The sequence below is a fragment of the Myotis nattereri genome (assembly GCF_964212035.1).
Source record: "Myotis nattereri genome assembly, chromosome: 5".
Classification (NCBI taxonomy): Eukaryota; Metazoa; Chordata; class Mammalia; order Chiroptera; family Vespertilionidae; genus Myotis; species Myotis nattereri.
In genome coordinates this window covers 42,533,210-42,545,543 of record NC_138080.1, presented here as the reverse complement: position 1 = coordinate 42,545,543, position 12,334 = coordinate 42,533,210, and the positions used below count along the sequence as shown (strand labels likewise).

The following is a 12,334-nucleotide window of genomic DNA, read 5'->3' as shown; positions in this document are numbered from 1 at the left end:
GCCATGGCTGCCCGTGATCACCACAGTCAGGAAGACAAACAAGAGCGAGCAGCCTGGCAGCAGCGGCAGTCGATCGCTGGTTGACTGTGGTTTGGGGAGCTTCGGCACCAGGGGTTCCTCTGGTGCCTTTCTTCAGGCTGCCACAGTCCTCCGCGAGGTTCCCGGGGTCACCAGCAGAGGAAACAGCGCCCTCCTCAAAGCTGCGATACCCACGAATGTTAAGGTGACTGGGTCTCAGGTGCAGGCAGCGAGAACACGCCTTAGAAAGAAATGTTTGCACTTTTATAAAAGGAATGTCTTCCATTCCCCTCACAAATGCGGACAGGTTTACAGTTCCCATTGCTGTAACCCCGTTCTTCTACTCAACCCGGTCCATCAGCCCTGAGAGCGGGTGGAATCCCGAGGACGTGGGAATGGCACCAGGAGGCAGTGCTGCAGCCCTGTCTGTGCTGGTCTCTGAGCAGCTAAGCCACCCTCAAGGGGAACCGTATCAGATCCAGCCCGAGAACCCAATGGCACTGTGGTTTTTGCCCACCTTGACATTCTTGGCATCTGTTCTCACCAAGGGGTGCCCCATAACCAAAGTGCTGCACTACTGCATATTCTTCGTTGCCTCTCCTAGAAGTAGGGCTTTGGTTTGAAACATTACTCCATGTTTGTCAACAATAAAAACAGGTCTCAGTAAGAGCCTTTATACAGATGTATTGAGAGCCTTTATTCTGCAGGCACTCGGCCCTTTATAGACACGATCTCACTGTCCCTCTCCCTCCCTCCCCACCCCACCCCCCGCCGTGTATAAGAAACAGGTAGGTGGGAACACTGTCCTTATTCAAGGTGACAGGCACCAAGAGGTGAGGAGATTTCCCAGGGTGCTAGAATAAGCTTAAGCAAGGAGGGGAGTCATTAGATCTAATGACTTGCCCCGGTTTATCTCTAAAACATCTGATGTCTGTTATTTCTTAATGAAAGAAAACTGCTACAGACCAACAAAGCAAAATCGCCCAAGTCTCAAGAGAAAGCTCGAAAACAGATGCAAATGCACTTTAGTTTTCAAGTCAAGACAGTGGTTGGATAGTAACTAGAAAAGACAAAAGCTGCATTGGACCCTGCAGACATGACACCGGGATTTTGTCCTTCTGTCCTGCAGGAGACTGGTGGGCGGGGGCCACGTCATGCCCCATTAGAGGCTGAGGCTGAGAGGGTTGGGGGCTACCCCAGGGCCTTGTCATTGGGCTCATTTTGGTCCTAACAGTATGCCGTAGAGGAATCTACACAAAGTTGTAACCAACCCTGGGCAAGTATGTCCCAGCCAATTAGCAGGAGCGTTCTCGGGGTCTGCTGTGACTAGTGACAATTCTGCTGAAATGTCTGCTCAGAATGAGACCTGTTCTGCCCTGGATGGCTCTGTATGGAGTTATGTGGGGTTAACACATAGGCGTAGCACACGCAGGTGTGTGTTTATTCTTTAGAGAACCCAAAAGAGGATGTGAAGAGAAGCTAATATTAGTATAAATTGATCTATTTTCCTTAAGCATGAGCTTCAGGTACTCACTGTACTCTAATCACTTTGGCTTTAGATATACAAAAACTCAGTTTGTGTATTCTGGGCTCTTTTTTAAAAAATATGGAACGCTTCACAAATTTGCGTGTCATCCCATGCAAATCTTCTCTGTATCATTCCAATTTTAGTATATGTGCTGCCAAAGCGAGCACGATTTTGGGCTCTTTCATATATTAATTGACATATTACTTTCTTAAACATGAGGGATAATGAAGTGCCAACATGTTAATGATTGTGCTCACCCTGGACTGTTGTGAAATTTCGTTGCCATTAGATAATCACTGACTATGAGAGGACTCTCTAAGTAGTTAAAAAAGTTCTCCAGACAGGTTCATGACCTCTTAAATCAGTGCTGTACTCTGGAGATTTGAGTTCCTGAAATACACTGACCGAGTTGACCTAGACTAGTATATCAAGGGGAGGATGCTCTTAAGATTATTCAGTAGCCAAGGTGGGGGGTGAGGGGCAGGAGGGGGATCTTCTGGGATTTGGTGGTGGCTGAATCTGGAAGAGTTGACCTCCCAGATTCTTGCATCTGTGCTTGAGAGGTTTCTGCCCCACCCCGCCACATGGGTGTTATTTGTAAACGTAAGTGACTTACTGCTGAAGCCAGAGTAAACAGTGCTGCTTTCTGCACAGTGGGGCTGAGTGTGTGAACGACTAACGGCTGTCGTGTGGGAGGCTTGGATGGACTGTGTAAAGGTTGAGGTTTGCTTCTGGGTAAGGGTTTTGTGAAGGTGCTGCTTTGGGTAACGGTTTTCTTGGAATAGCATTTTACTTGTAATTGCACAAATCATCTTTGTCACCACGCATTATTTCCTGATGAGCTGTTGCTCTTCATTTACCAAAACTAGGTGCCATCTAGAGGAACAAGCCACAGCCATTTTAATTACCCTGAACTCCAACACAGAGTTAGCTTTATAGGAAAACAACCCGTTCACCAAAACTTTGCCTCAAAAACTTACAACTACTTTTCTTTACTGGGGCCTCCCCCTTCCAAATCCTCCATTTTGGTTCTTAACCCAAACTTTATATACTAACCCCTTAACTCTCTACTCAGTTTTTAACATAGTTTATAAGTATTTCCTGAATTACATTAGTCCAAATGAGATACTCTTGGGGGGGGGGGGGGGGACTCCATATTAAAACAAGTATGAGAAATGCTGTAACCTGGGCCTGTACCTCTGTCCCCAAGGCTCACAACGCCCTGTCAACCTGCCAGGCTCATTCTGGCCGAGGACCTTTGTACTGCTCCGCTCTCCCATAGGCCCTCACACAGGTGACACCGTCCTATCACCTGGGCCTCAGCCGTAGTGTCAGCTGCTCAGAACTGGGATTAACCTCACTGTCTAGTCATCTCCTCACACTCCCGTCACTTCACAGCACTGACCACCTCCTGGTATGTCCCTCCTTCCATCCTCCCTTCCCTCCCTTCCTGTACTTCCTTTCTTTCTTTCTTTCTCTTTCTCTCTCTCTCTCTCTCTCTCTCTCTCTCTCTCTCTCTCTCTCTCTCTCTCTCCTCTCTCCCCCCCACCCCACAGTAGAAGATAAGTTTTGTAAGTAGAGTGACTTAAGTTTTGTTCAGCATTGTATTCCTAGAGCAAAGCTGAGCCCTGAAAAGTCCATCAGTAAAGGTTATTTCCACAGTTTTGGAGACTCTAGCCCAGGGTTCTTGGCATCTTTTTTTTACCTCCTTCCCCTCTTTCATTCCATTTCCCTTGGCCAATCTCGTCTCTGGGGTTCACTTCCATGCTGGCTAGTTTCTGTAAACTATGCATCACCTCATGCAGTTTCCCCAATAATGCTATGAGATTCATGCATTTAAAAATCTTCCATTTGCTTCATTCATTTCAGTGTTAATTGCTCAGAATCAAGAAGACACCTGTACTTTGAATTTCTGTAAGTAAGGGAAAATAATGTCTTTAAAAATAGGGGGAAACGGAGATGAAGTAAATGCCCTTCGAATGCTGGTCATCTTCCTGTGCTTAGGGAACTGGCTTGTTAAAAAAGAAATACAGAACGATCGGGGTTTGTATTTGGATCTGAAGTTATAAAGCACCGAGTGGCAGGAATGTCCTCCTGCCGAAGTGACTGTGCCTGCATATGCTGTCCCGGAGCAGTGGTCCTCAGGTGCTTAGGTCCCCTGAGAGGCAAGTGCGCTGAGAGACGCTTTTGAAGTGACAGGACTTATTCAGTAGTAAATAGACGGGTGTTTACTCATTCAGGAGAGCTGCAGCTGTCTTTTAAAAACACAGTGCCCTGCCTCTTGTTCAGGGCTCCGTCCTGACCTCGAGAGCCCGCCTTTTGCCCCTTCCATGCTCATCTGTGAGAGAACACAGCTCTCGGCATGTCTGCCTGCAGACACACGGCAAGACTCCTGTCATCGCAGCTGCTCACCGCACACAGTTGTGCAACCGGCTTATGGTGTCAGGTGCAAATGAATGATGGGAACCTGTGTGTTCCCAATAAAGCTGGTGTACAATGAGCGCCCTGTCTTTAGGACCAGCTTTCAGGTGCCTTCAGAACCTAGCTTTTCTAGTTCTCAGATGCAAGGTTGTCGTCAGAAGAACTTTATTTCCAAAACTGAGTAACGTTTTTACTTGTTCTGAACCTGACTTGTTACGTGTGGTTTGGTGTCCCACGGCGCTGGCACGAACGTTCTTGCCTGAGGAGGGAACACAGAGAGAGGCCGGAAGTGGAGCTGGAGACACAGTGCATCCATGCACTCACTCCACCCGTGTGCTTCGGAGGCCTGCTATTTGGCAGGCACTGTGATTAACAAAGGAGGCATGTGGGAGAGCGGCACACAGGACATGTAATGCTCACGCTCACGTGTGCTAAGGGTTATGAAGAAAACAAACATGGTGCAGTAATTAATGGGGTTGACTTAGGGCCCCCCATTCCGAGGAGCCGTTAGGCTGGTGACATTACCCCGAGAAAAAGGGTGAGGAAGAGAGGCTCTGGGCTTAGGAAAGTTGGCAAACTATATAGATTTTTGTTAAACGGTTGCAAATCATAATTCCTACGGCCCTTGCTATTAATATGCCCCAAAGTCATTGCCCAGCTCCTTAAAAATCAAGACCCATTCCCAGGGAGCAGTTTAAAGTTTGACTAACCATTGATATTACTAACACAATATTTTATTTCTTTGTGTTGTTTTTTTAAAACCAATGTCTAACATCATCCTATTTGAACTTCAGGGGCAAATGACTAGAAAGGAAGGACCTGGAAAAGCTATCAGAATGTTTCCACTGTAGGTAACAGAAGACTCAACTACCAGATTAAATGCATAAGGTTTATTGTTTAACATAACAAGTGGGGTCAGGCAGTTCCATGGTAGGTGAACACAGTGTCCCCCAACAATCAGGGACGCAGGCTCTTTCGAAGCTGTCGTCATTGGCACGCGGGCTCTCCCTTGGTGGTCACGAAGTGGATGCGGCCGTTTGGAACGTTACACTTTGGACACAGTGACAGAAGAGGAACATTTCTTCCTATGTGTTTCTGTTCAGAGATGGGGAGTTTTTAACTGGGGCACCGCACCCCTCACTCCCACCTCTATTCCCCTATCTCATTGGCTAGGGCGCTACCACAGACCTCTGGCTCCTTACTGTCCAGAGGATTGAGACCACTCAAACTGACATAGATTAATCACCCCTGGGTTTGGAGAGGGGTGGGGACCACCTTTCCCAAGCGCACTGAAGGATAAACACCCAACAAAATCAGAGGGAGCTCAGCCAGAAAACAAGGGGGAGTGGACAGGAGGAGAGAATGGCTGTTGGGAAGACCAGGTGCAGGCCCTCAGGAGGCAATGGGACAGGTATGCCATTTCTCCTTCATCTTTACCCTCAGCCTTGTGAGGGAAAGTAGGAGAAATAGGAGGGAAATTGCTTAAGGCACCAACGAAAGTGGATTCCACACGCACCAAGCACCAAGGCCCCGGCTCCCATGGCTCAGGGTCCTGTCACTCATCTTGTAGAGAAAGGCTCTGGCATGTCACCTATCCTGAGAGGAGGTTGAGGAGGCCTGGGATGCACCTAGCACAGCAGGCCCTGCAGACCTTCCAGGTCCTCTAGGAGAGAACATCTTCCCTAATTGAGGTAGGACAGATGGAAAGGTAACACACTTACTATCTGCTTAGCGTGGGCTAAGTACTGTTGTTGAATCCATTCATTTCAGAGAATCGGAAGGACTGAATTATTGAAAGTATGAAAGAAAAATATGTTCTCTTTCAAATCATCTCAACAGTCAGTTGTGGTATACATTTTTATTCCTGCTCATAAGAAACGTTAAGAAACTGGCTCAAAGTCACAAACTTAATACAAGACAAAGCCAGATTTTAAGCCTAGGTCTGATTATAAATCACATCCTATTTTCCCTTCACCTGGCTGCCTCCTTAGAGCTAGAATGCAGGCCTTCGCTGTCCTTGGCATTTATCTAACCACCGAGGCACACTCCCCTAAGATGTCTGAACTTCCTCTGAAAACGGGTTCCAATTACTGTTACCTGAACACCGAATCCAGCTTTCATGGTTCTTTCCAAAATTAGTTAGAATAGATGTAGCGTAAAAACAAGAGTGGGAAGAAACACAATGACATGTGTACCCTTTCTTGCTAGACTTGAATGTTCAACTCGGATTGATATGCCTGACAAAGGACTATACCGCCTTGTGCTTCTGCCCTGCAGGGGATTTCCAAAGAAGGCCAGCAGGACTGCTCGAATAGCCTCTGATGAGGAGATCCAGGGCACCAAGGACGCTGTCATTCAGGACCTGGAACGAAAACTGCGCTTCAAGGAGGACCTACTAAACAACGGCCAGCCGGTATGGAGAGACCGGGGCCTGGGCTTGGAACACATGCTCCCCACATCAGAGAGCTCTTCCCTGGCTTCACTAAGACTTAGGTTCTTAAGATTTGTCCACAAATCTGATTTTATTGCCTTTGGATCTCTACATTCCTCTGAGTATAATGACTTGAATCCGGGGAAAAGGAGACAGTGGCTTCTACCTGTTATTCCATAAACTATTGTTGGAGTCAGGATCGCAAGTTGGAGATAAAGGAAAGAGGGCTGATTTTAAGGTCTGGGGTAGAATAAATGCAGAACTGTGATGTTAAAAGAAAAAATAACAAACCTCTGGGAGGGGCAGAGGTAGGGAGGGAGGGAGAAGGTGTGCTTTGGAGCAATCTGTCTACACCAAAGCAGCAAATTAGAATTCAAGTACCAAAAGGAGAATTGGGATTCTATGGCATGTACCGATGCTACACAAAAAAATACCTTTACTAAGGAAATCATTGCTGGCGTCCAGTTCTATTCCACTAGACAACCGCTATTGACTGAATAATCTGAAAGAGTAAGGCTGCTTCAGTCTTGTTCTGGTTTGTCAGAGCAAGACAACTAGATAGACTCAAGAAAAAAAATAATTATGTTTGAAGGCTGCAGAATTGTAGAGTAGATAAAGATTTCTCCGTTGTACTTAAATGTTTCCTCATCAGTTGTTTGTTTTTTATGTTTTTTACTGACCCTTTTCTCATCACATCAGAATATTTTAAGGGGACAGGAAAAGCAAGTCTATCAGTAAGATTTCCCCCATGAAGGAAAGGAGCCTTTGTGTGGCTTTATTATGGAATTAGCACCAGAAAATGTGCTTGGCTCTTACGTACAAGAGAAAAAGGGCCTCTGTATAAAGTCTCCCTCTCAGATACCTTTTTCAGAATAGAAATCTCACGGTGCTAATTATGTTTTCTAGAAATTTTCATTATCAAGCATTGATAACTAAAAATGTGAGAACAGACCCTGTTTGAACAGAAAGGTGGGGAACAAAGGTGCTGATTTTAACTATTAGGGCATCCTGATCCTGGCTCAGGAAGACTAAAATCCTCATGAGATCTTGTGTTAGTTATTCATCTCACTGAGAACAGACTTTTACAGAGGGAAATGCTTCTGCCTGAAATGACTGTGTGTGTCCGTGCACATACTCGGGACGTTTTCTCTGGCTCTGTCAATGGAAGCCTTTGAAAGGTTAAAACAAGTGCTTATGGGAACTTTTTCAGGCCAGGTAAGGAATGGCATCTCTCCAGTTTGTTTCTTTTTCCCTTTTGGCTGTTTAAATATTCTTTATGGACTAAAATTCTCTTGGTTAAAGTAAGACTTCTATAAGATATTACAGCATACTATATATATCATATGTATATAGTATTTTTATTTGTCATATTTCACTGGGATATATATAGAATGACATCACAGTAAGGGCCATAGATTTCCATATTGAAGAGTTTAAAAGGACAAGGAAAGTAAGGCTTCCACTTTTAGGAAATAGGACCCTCAAGCAACTTTTCCCTAATGTTACATATTATTGTTACTTCTTTTTGGCTTCCAAAGATAGGGCTTGTGTATCCACATGGCATAGTGCAGTGATTGCGAACCTATGACACGTGTGTCAGGGGTGACACGCGAACTCATTTTTTTGGTTGATTTTTCTTTGTGTTAAATGGCATTTAAATATATAAAATAAATATCAAAAAATATAAGTCTTTGTTTTACTATGGTTGCAAAGATAAAAAAATTTCTATATGTGACACGGCACCAGAGTTAAGTTAGGGTTTTTCAAAATGCTGACACACCGAGCTCAAAAGGTTCGCCATCACTGGCATAGTGCTTAGAAACAAAACTGTGAAGCAAATTTGGCTTCTAATGATGCAAGTGCATTCAGGTGAAGGACTATGTTTCAAATTGATGTCTTTGTTTATGAGGAACAGAGTGGGAAATTATTCCAGTCCTCTCTCTGCTGCTGATGCAGTTTTCCATGAAACTTTAGGAAGACTTTTAAGGGAGCAGAATTCATTGATTTTTATTTATTTATTTTTTTAGAATCATGAGAAAAATAGCCCTAGCCAGTTTGTCTCAGTGGATAGAGCGTCGGCCTGGGGACTGAAGGGTCCCCGGTTCGATTCCGGTCAAGGGCACCTGCCTGGATTGCAGGCTTGATCCCAGTAGGGGGCATGCAAGAGGCAACCGATCAATGATTCTCATCATTGATGTTTCTATCTCTCTCTCTCCCTTTCCCTTCCTCTCTGAAATCAATAAAAATATTTTCTTTTAAAAAAAGAAACATGAGAAAATTTATATAATAACATATTGGGCTGAGACACTCCGTGCACCAAACACCTACTTCTGCCTCTTCTTGTCCTCTGCCCTTCTTGGCTAAATGAAATAATTTGAACTTCAGGGCTGCTTGTCATTTGGCACTTGACTTGTTTCAATTCCCGGCTTCAGTTGGGCGTGGAACCAGTGATTACTGGAAATTATAAATTTACCCCACATATTTTCCTGATTAGAGAGAGTTTCCAATAGAATTTGCATCCATATTCAGAAGTTTAGAAGTTTATCTAAAATAATTTCTGTACTATATTTTAGATCCTGCCTTACTAATTCTTCTTTATTTTCAGTCAAATAGTTGCTTGTAAAATGCCCCTGATGGGGAAATGGTCTCTTAAATTTCATCCCAGACCTGTAATTCTAAGGCATTTTCAACCCACCACTCAACAGCAGGAATCAGCCCAACAGACAGAATAAAAATGTTGGCATTTCTTTTGTCCTAGCAAAAATGGTTTTGGCCAAATCCAAAAGTGCTGGCTGCTAGTGCAAAAACATGACTACTTTCATTTCTTGATAGGCAAGCAGTTTTCCTCTGAGCAGAATCATGAATTGTGGGTAGACGCATTAGGAAGTATCTTTCATAGTCTGTCTGCTAACTCAGCCATGTGCAGTCACTCTTTGTGGATTATTCTATTTGCCTCCATTACCCCTATGTTACACAGCAACCTAGAAAAATGCTCTCAGAGGTGAGACGCCATCACTGCCCACTAGCCTGAATGTTTATCGTTAAGAGTAGGTTTGGGACACACATTTTCTGTGTGGTTTCTGCCTTGTTGCTTCTTTTACTCACCTTGAATTTGTGTTCAATCAGTTGGTGGCTTGAAAGGTTAGCCCGCCCATGTCCCAACACTGGATAAGGCCCTTAGGAGCAGAAGGGAGGGGGGACTGTGAAAGTCAGGACAACTAAAGCCAGGGGAGGAAACAGATTCCTTTTGCACACAGGGATCTACAGGTGGAGATACAGTTACAGAAAACAGCAAAACTCGTTTGTGTGGGGGTTTTCATTCTTTTTCGTGAGGTGGTATACAACTGTGACTTTCCTAATGTTGTATTTTTTATGATTTACTCTGTTTAGAGGTTAACGTATGAAGAAAGAATGGCCCGTCGATTACTAGGTGCTGACAGTGCGACTGTCTTTAACGTTCAGGAGCCAGAGGAGGAAACGGCTAATCAGGTACTGTGTTCCTCTGGGCTTCTTAGAAAACTGACAGTTTCTGTGTCTCCTCTCCCCTAGTCTTTATGGACACTATTCTTGGTATTGACTCTGTGGAAAGTATAGGGCAGGTCAAAGAAAAGCATTATTTTATTTGTATTTACTGAGCACATACTATATGCCAGACATTGTGTTAATGATGCACAGAATTACTTCAGTCAGTGTCTGTTCTTTTTACCTTCTTGTTGATCAGTTTATTCTCCTTTCAAGTATCTTTCTGTTTTTCCTGACCTGTGCTTTCATGCAAAATAATTGTGTGTGGAGAGTAACTTATTTTCCTTGAAATTGTTTGAAATATCTAATGACCATTTCCAATCACATTTTTAATATTTAGTCAAAGTAAAATAGCTACGTACAGAAAAACTGTATCTTTATTTTCCTTCACTTATATAATTATAAATCACTGATCAACAGAAAACCTAAAATGTTCTCCTGTTACCACCAAAAAAAGTCACTGATATAAGCCTTTGTTTTTCATCTCCACTGCTTCTGTTTCCAGATGTAGTCTCCATATTAAAGTTTTAAAAATCAAGTAAACTCTTTCTTGTGTCTGTAGAGAAATGAATCTCAAAGATTTTCCTGTGTTAAATATAGCTACTGCAAAAATCTCCCTTAAAAAAAAACTAAAACTCTTGCTAGGTTATTATTTCTATTATTAGTCTTCACCTCTTTTTTTCTGCCATTACAGGAAATTGGGTCTCCTCATGCTTCTATAGGGAGTCCTCTGGATGGTCAAAAGGTTAAGCTTTTCACCTTTCTTCTCTTTCTAGTCTTTCACTCTATCTAGTTTCTTGTGTGCTTCCTTGTTTGCTGCCATGTATGAATCATAAATACTATGACAGTGTCTATTTTCATTTAATGCCAGATGAACAAAATTAGTGCAATGTGATTTTTCTTGTCATTTATTACAAATTTGAATTTGATTGTCATTAGTGGATACTCTGAACTTTAAACTGTGAAAAGTTTCTCATCGTTATACCTTTCTAGGAAAAAGTGCTAACTCTTAAATGGATTAATTTGATAGTAATTAGACAAAACAACTTATGTGTTTTTTTAAATATATTTTTATTGATTTTAGAGAGGAAAGGAAAGGGAGAGAAAGATAAAAAACATCAATGATGAAACAGAATCATTGATCAGCTGCCTCCTGTATGCCCCCTACTGGGGGGTTCAAGCTCGCAACCCAGGCATGTGCCCTAACCGGGAATCGAATCAAGACTTCCTGGTTCACAGGTGGATGCTCAACCACTGAGCCAAGCCGGCTGGGCAATTTGTGTATATTTTGCAGTTTTATTCATAGTGTTGTATTTCTTCTCTCAGGCCAATGGACTGTTTTTTAAAGGTCGAGTAACTTCTTTCAGAGAAAACCTAGTTAAAACAATCTTCTATTTACTACTGAGTAGAAAATCTCATAATGGGCTGCCTTGCCGTCTTTGTAGGCCAGCAACTGCAGTGCCCACGTTAATCACCTTAGGATGGTGGTGGGGGCTTTGCTTTTGCAAACAACACTTAGACTGTCAACCCTTTGTTTCTTTTAAGGGAGTGGAAAACAGTTCCTAATAACTGCAGAGCTGAGGGAGTTCAGAGGCTGTAAGAAAAGCATGGTGCCGCTTTCCTGTGGTTTGTTTGATACAGTGCTGTGCAGCTGCTGGCCACATGTACTGGTGCTGCCCTTCTGGAGAAGTGCACCCCCAGCGTCAGCGTTCCCCACAGAGTGAAATCGGTGTTCCAGCATGCTTTATTTTTACAAACAGTTTAGGGAAATGTAGCCATTGCCTTTCTCCCTGACTCCCACCCCCAAAGAGAAATTCATCTTCATAGTTTTATACTTTGTTTTTTTTGGATGAAGATAATTTGAAATATCATATACACTTACTCCCAGATGTTTTCTATTTCATATGCAACTGAAGTGGGCTCAGACCCAATTGTAGGCTCTGTGGTAAAAATATCACTGTCTTCTAAGAGCCTTCATTGGAGAGGGGATGAGGCTCGGGACACGCTGTACCACAGGGGATTGAGGTTGTTAACAAGATCTTGCTCTGTTTGATCCAGGAATACAAAGTCTCCAGCTGTGAACAGAGACTCATCAGTGAAATCGAGTACAGGCTGGAAAGGTCTCCTGTGGATGAATCAGGCGATGAAGCCCACTGTGCGGATGTGCCTGTGGAAAATGGAGTGGCACCAGTCTTCGGGATGAAGCTAAAACATTACAAGATCTTCGAGGGAATGCCTGTCACTTTCACATGCAGAGTGACTGGGAATCCACAGCCAAAGGTGAGCTGAAAACATGCCTTTTTAGGAGTCATATTTTCTGAGGTAGAGTTTGGCTTCCAAATTACAGCATGTATGGAAGGAGAGAGAGATCCAGACCACCTTTCTCAATACCCATGATGTAAAATGCTTGAGGT

General features: G+C 43.5%; 1 protein-coding gene across 2 annotated transcripts in view; it reads left to right on the top strand.

Annotated features, from left to right (window-relative positions):
• PALLD (palladin, cytoskeletal associated protein) overlaps positions 1-12,334 on the top strand; it is a gene marked incomplete at its 5' end in the record, with an annotated part of 386,255 nt that overhangs the window by 346,594 nt on the left and 27,327 nt on the right. Inside the window, 4 exons of one of the 2 annotated variants that reach the window (XM_081091742.1) lie at positions 6,245-6,380; positions 9,789-9,887; positions 10,615-10,665; positions 11,979-12,200. In XM_081091742.1, the coding sequence (XP_080947868.1) occupies positions 6,245-6,380; positions 9,789-9,887; positions 10,615-10,665; positions 11,979-12,200 (508 nt within the window). The remainder of the gene's footprint in view (positions 1-6,244; positions 6,381-9,788; positions 9,888-10,614; positions 10,666-11,978; positions 12,201-12,334) is intronic. The other variant, XM_081091743.1, reaches the window with a different exon arrangement.